The sequence below is a fragment of the Rhinoraja longicauda genome, chromosome 6 (genome assembly GCF_053455715.1).
Source record: "Rhinoraja longicauda isolate Sanriku21f chromosome 6, sRhiLon1.1, whole genome shotgun sequence".
Lineage (NCBI taxonomy): Eukaryota > Metazoa > Chordata > Chondrichthyes > Rajiformes > Arhynchobatidae > Rhinoraja > Rhinoraja longicauda.
In genome coordinates this window covers 11,366,805-11,373,416 of record NC_135958.1, presented here as the reverse complement: position 1 = coordinate 11,373,416, position 6,612 = coordinate 11,366,805, and the positions used below count along the sequence as shown (strand labels likewise).

Here is a 6,612-nt window from a genome sequence, read left to right as displayed (position 1 = left end):
ACCGAAGATACAAAAAGCTGCAGTAACTCAGTGGGACAGGCAGCATCATTGGGTATATATACACACACATACATATATATATATATATATATATATATATATGTTTCCAATGCTGGGGAAGTCCAGAATCAGGGGTCACAGTTTATGAATAAGGGGTAGGCCATTTAGGACTGAGATGAGGAAAAACCTCTTCACCCAGAGTTGTGAATCTGTGGAATTCTCTGCCAGAGAAGGCAGTGTAGGCCAATTCACTGGATGTTTTCAAGAGTTAGATTTAGCTCTTAAGGCTAAAGGAATCAAGGAATATGGGGAAAAAACAGGAATGGGGAACTGATTTCAGATGATCAGCCATGATCATATTGAATGGCGGTGCTGGCTTGAAGGGCCGAATGGCATACTCCTGCACCTATTTTCTATGTTTATATATATATAGATAGATAGATAGATATACATCATCGCCATTCAATATGATCAAGGCTAATCATCCGAAATCAGTACCCCGTTCCTGTTTTTTCCCAATATCCCTTGATTTCTTTAGCCCTAAGAGCTAAATCTCTCTCTTGAAAACATCCAGTGAATTGGCCTCCACTGCCTTCTGTGGCAGAGAACTCCACAGATTCACAACTCTCTGGCTGGAAAAGTTTTTCCTCGTCTCAGTCCTAAATGGCCTGCCCCTTATTCATAAACTGTCACCCCTGGTTCTGGACTCCCCCAACATCGAGAACATTTTTCCTGCATCTAGCCTGTCCAATCCCTTAATAATTTTATATGTTTGTATCAGATCCTTATGTATATATATATAAAATAGCAGACTCATAAATAGACACTAACAGTTCAAAAATGTTTTCACTGATTTTAGACATTAATATGCACTGGCTTATGTTCTTGACAAGTACTTGTAGTGCCTATGCGGTGTGATTTTGAACAGACACCGCCTGCAGAGCACAGCCAAAGTCTGTTCCAAAATTATTGGACTCCCTGTCAGAGCCCTGTCTCTCCACCCTCTGCGACCAGCAGATGCTAAGGTCAGCTGGCAGGGTTTTACAGGACCCCTCACACGTCCTGTTCTCTGCGTTTGAGTGGCTCCCCTCAGGACGGACGCCGGCTTCACTGCCCAGGCTGCAGGACACAGCAGAGAAGGGCAACCTTTGTCCCCAAGGCTGTTCAGCTCCTCAACTCCCAACCACTCCTGTCCCATTACTCACCGTACTAATCCCCCCCCCCGATAGTTTTTGTACCAGTCTACGTGCTTTTGTAAATTGCCCCACAGGGACAAATAAAGTGTTTTTGAACTTTGAACTTTGCATGGCGGTGTATAGTTCCAGCCGTGTATAGAAATAGTTCTGCACAGTACCCTGTGACAATGAGCGACATGCTCTGAGTCTAATAGTCCTAGGTTCTGGTGGCGATAAGTCTGGCTTCTTCGAGAATGATGGACAATTGTGCAGGCAAGGCAACAAGCAAGAGATCCATTACGGAGACACAAGGAACCGCAGATGCTGGAACCTTCCGCAAAACACAAAGTGCTGGAGGAACTCAGCGGGTCAGGCAGCATCTGTGGAGAGAATGGACATTTTAGATCGGGACCCTTCTTTGGTGAGATGGGGGAAAGTCCAAGTTATCTCTTGCCTCACAATGTAGCATTGGGAGACACGTAGAATGAAATATCCAGTCTGAAGAAGGGTCTCGACCCGAAACGTCACCCATTCCTTCTCTCCAGCGATGCTGCCTGTCCCGCTGAGTTACTCCAGCTTTTTGTGTCTACCTTCGGTTTAAATCAGCATCTGCAGTTCCTTCCTACACATTGGGAAACACATTGACACTTTGAATGGGTATGAGGTGACCTGGAAAGTTAACTTACCCCCACCACCAGAGTCGCTGGATAGGATTCTAGGCGGTGGAATTTCCTTATGCTTGTGTGAGTGGTTAAGGAACACATTCAGATATGTGATGTCAGCAGAGCACAACTGTTCAGAGCTTGGCAGCGAGTTATTTGTATTGTGTAATAACCCAATAGACCAGCGAAAATAGCAGCAGGCAGCAGATGTGTACGTCCTGTGTTCCATGTAATGTGGGCTCAGTCTCGATGACGGGAATCTGCTCCGCAGTCTCACCCTACCTGTCCAGCTCAAAGTGTTGAACTGATTGAAGAGCGTTCCCTAAAGCCACTACCCCTTCTTCAGTCAGACAGACGAGGAAGGCAGGTACAATGGTAGCGTTGAAGAGGCTTTAGTGTAGGCACATGGATATGCAGGGAATGGAGGGTTATGGATCGTGTGCAGGCAGATAAGAGTTGGTCTTGGCATCATGTTCAGCACTGACTTTGTGGGCCGAAGGGCCCGTTCTTGTGCTGCGCTGTCCTATGAAGGGGAAAGGCAGAGGGAAGGGTGGTTTAGAGAAAGTGAACCATGCAGCAGAAAGCCACTGAATTGCTGGGGCCCCCAATAGTCATTCTGCACCTCTGCCATCTTTGTGCTGGCTTGCTCGTGGTCAGTGTGGGCCAATGCACACAACAGGAAGCCTTGGCCAAGCCATTCCCAGCACAAGATGAGTTGAGGGAACAACATGTTTTTTAGAAACTGTAGATGGTGTTGATTTTTAGGAACTGCACATGTTAGATTCTTGAGCAAAAGACATAAATTGCTGGAGTAACTCAGCGGGTCAGGCAGCATCTCTGGAGAACATGGATAGGTGATGTTTCAGGTCAGGACCCTTCTTCATACTGATTGTAGTGGGGGGCGGGGAACTGGGGGGGAGGGAAAGCTGGAAAGGCGTGGGGGGGGGGGGGGGGGGTGTCGGGACAGAGCCTGGCAAGTAAAAGGTGAACAGGTAGGTCTGAAGTAGGGTCTCGACCCAAAACGTCACCTATTCTTTTTCTCCAGAGATGCCGCCTGACCCGCTGAGTTACCCCAGCTTTTTGTGTCTATCTTCAGTTTCAACCGGCATCTTCCTACACGAGTGATAGGTGGATACAGGTGAGGGGGGTGGGGGGTGGACAAAAGCCAGAGATGCAAAGGAGACAAAAAGGCTTTGAGAGAGGTGTGAAGATGTGTGAAGATTTTTTGCCCATTTCTTGAAGTGAAGACAAACCAGGAAAACTGGGTCTATCTTTTAATGAATCTCACGAATCCAGAAATTTACATCAAAGACCGAAACTCAGGGTGTTTCATATTGCCGACAAGTTGCAGGAGTTATTAGGCTTTGACTATTCTGTAGAAGCTGTGAGGAAGGTGAGTTACTAAGGCAAGTACTAGACTCCGGCAAGAACTGAAGTGATAAGCGTTTTCGCAACACCATCTGTAAATAATCAGAAGAAACCAGTGCTTTCAGAGGTAGAGGTTTTATTGCGTAAAACACGGGATAAAACTCTACTGGTTCAAAGACATCTTGCTTCTAACAGCAGAAGAAAAAAAAAAGTCATCGCTGAAAAACAACTTTTATACTTCTATACCAGAATAAAGTTCTGTCAACTGATGTATAATAAATAATGACCAAGAATAAACTTTAAATACAAAGTCATCTACTTGTTACAAGCAAGGCAACAAAATCCTCTACTCTATTGATCTCAGATCTTCTCCAAGATAACAAACTCCTTCATTTAGGAATGTAGACAATATCATGACCAGTTTCACACACTACAGAAGTACAGAGAAATGTTGACATGTTTTAGATTTGTGAAGCATGGAGTTATTCAGAATCTGACAATGCATCACTGCTGCTGTCACTTGCTCCTATTACAAGTTACAAATGTTCTGGGAAGGTCTACGTCAGAGGGAGGGGGAAGAAAAAGCAGGACAGTAGCACCTGACTAAATGGAATCAACACACACACATACACACACACACACACACACACGTCACAGAAAGGGAGATGGTTTTCCAGTGTCATACGCGATTATTATTGCCTGTCATCTGAAATACTGAAAGACACAGAAGAATACTGAAATATTTCAAAAAAAGTGCTAGTTCGCTACGGTACTGTAGGCACACACATACGCACACACACACACACACACACACACTCACACACAGACACACACGCTCTCACACACATCCCCACTCACACACACACTCACACGTACACGAAAGCAAGCGACTGACACAGTCACCAAACACGGTAGTGCAGTTAATATCCTAAAGCTTACTACAGTCGTTCTGAAATGTTTTAATAACATCTCGATCCCATATTGGGATCTTTAGAAACAGTTGCATTAAGATTATCATCTGGGTTTAAGTAAGGCAGTGAGAACTATTACTAACAAAAATAAAAAATAAACCATAAAACCAGCTTGCTATATGCCAGGTCGGGTGTTGAGTTAGTGAACCCCCATCTCACCCACTGTTGGTATGGCCATAGCCAGCATATGCACTCTCAGCCTGAGATTTCATCATCCTCTCAGGTTAGTACTAAGCTTATTTGTTTTTAACTATTATTTACACAAATTATAGCTTGCAGTTTCTGATTATTACCGTAAACCGCGTTAGGCAGAGCAGAGGTGTTAAGGCCCACAGTGATATTTTTTCTCTGCTCTCTGCAGCCTACATGACTTCTAAAGTCAGACTCCTCTCCAGAATACACCGACCCCTGGACAACTGTTGGGAGATGAAGCACCTCTTTTGCTGTTGACGAAGGCAATGAGATTAAAAGTCTATAAGCTTACTTGATGTCTATTCTCGTGGTGACACTTTGGTGCTTATAAACCTTCTCAAAAGTGTTGTTTTTTTTCTCCCCCTCTAAGTCAACTTAATAATCGCATCATTTGCATCAAGAGCTTTGTCCATCGCCGTGAAAATTAAACTCTGCGGATTCCGAAATGTACAAAAGCTAAAATTCATTTAAAACAAAAACGACACCGAATTCCATAGTTTCTGTTGTACAAAAACAAGGGAGAAAGACCAACACGCTGACAAGTGTTTCTTAATACATACAGAGCAGGAAATAGTGGATGAATTGGCTTCCTCAACTTGTTCTCCAGGAGAAACTCCTGCCCTGTGCCTTCCACACTTGAAACCATGAACGAATGTTCGCTCACGGGAATTGTATTCAAGTAACGAGCTGGATAATTCTCTCGCCCACTTCTCTATTCTCTATTCTCTATTCCACTTACTACCAGTGCCCTCTATCGTCAGAGCCAACACGCTCCAAGGCTCAGTGACCTCCCCTCCCCTTCCCCTCCTCTCCTCTCTGTGATTTCACTGTTGAAAAACTACTTCTCCACAGAAGAAAATTACTTCAAGTCAAAGAGAATACGTTTTTTTTCCTCCCTCCCCCCTCCCCCCACACACAACTTTGCAAACTGACAACAAAAAATAAAAGACCAACAGGTCTCCACCTCTTTGATACATTTGGCTGTGAATCGGGAGACGAGATGAACATGTTAATAAATTGGGTCCCACTTCAGCATCGGTCTGTCTTCAGCGTAGGTACCACAGCCCCTGGTCCATGGGGCGTCTAGGATTTCTCCTACACTGCTGCAGCGACACCACTTGCATTGATTTTGCTTCTCTCTCTCAGCTCCAGTCAGACTGGCACCATGCCGTCGCCAAACACACATCCCATTACCCATGCAAAGCCAATGGCAGCAGATGGGTTGGGGGGGGGTCGTGTTATAAAGGTGTTTTCACAACACCCCCCCCCCTCTCCCATCTTCAAGGCAACACTACTAAATCGCCCAGACCCTATCACATTTCTGTTAAGAGCAATCGTTTCGGACAGACACCACTTTAAACTTTCAAACGGCCTGTTTGTAAGTAACTAGCGACCTCCTCCCACCTTTTACAACCACTTTAGTTTCCCACCTGTGATGTTTTGAAATACTTGTTGCTAGGTAACAGTTTTGCTGTCTCTTGGCATAAGTGGACATCTCACACAATCTCCATCACAATACTGGTATATATATATATATATATATATATATATATATATATATATAAATTAAAAACAGTCCACGAGTTCTTTCCTTGGAATTCCACAAACACTTGTTCATTCTGACTGCATCTCAAAACAAAAAGCTCGGTAAAAAACGTATATTGCGGGTATTTGTCTTGTTCCACTGCATTAGTCTTGGTCCTGATTGGTTTCCACCGGCAGTTCACTGGAGCTCCCTGTGTTCACACCACTTGTTTCTTCTGAAACCCCAGCAGCTTCCGTTTCAACTCTTGACCGTTTGAACCTGCGGTCTGGATACTGGCTGTTGTCAAAAGGCATTCGGTGCACGCACAGCACATGTGTCTTCAGATTACCCTTCTGGGAGGCACTGTAGGGGCAATATCTGCACTGGAACGGCCGGTTACCTGGGGAGAGGGCAGAGACAGGCGTCATAGAAAAATAGAACATAGAAAAGTAGGTGCAGGAGTAGGCTATTCGGCCCTTTGAGCCAGCACTGCCATTCAATATGATCATGGCCTATCATCCAAAATCAGTACCCCATTCCTGCTTTCTCCCCGTAATCCCTTGATTCCGTTAGCCCCAAGAGCTAAATCTAACTCTTGAAAACATCCAGTGAATTGGCCTCCACTGCCTTCTGTGGCAGATAATTCCACAGATTCACAACTCTCAGGGTGAAGATGTTTTTCCTCATCTCAGCCCTAAGTGGCCTTCCCTTTATTGTTA

The 6,612-nt window shown here is 44.7% G+C and overlaps 1 protein-coding gene across 4 annotated transcripts in view; it reads right to left on the bottom strand.

The window, feature by feature from the left end:
- Nucleotides 1–5,952: 5,952 nt before the first annotated feature.
- The window catches only part of znf536 (zinc finger protein 536), a 429,810-nt gene continuing 429,150 nt past the window's right edge, over nucleotides 5,953–6,612 (bottom strand). For all 4 annotated transcript variants that reach the window (XM_078400451.1, XM_078400450.1, XM_078400452.1 and 1 more), the window contains one exon: nucleotides 5,953–6,293. In XM_078400451.1, the coding sequence (XP_078256577.1) occupies nucleotides 6,058–6,293 (236 nt within the window). In that variant the 3' untranslated portion in view covers nucleotides 5,953–6,057. The remainder of the gene's footprint in view (nucleotides 6,294–6,612) is intronic.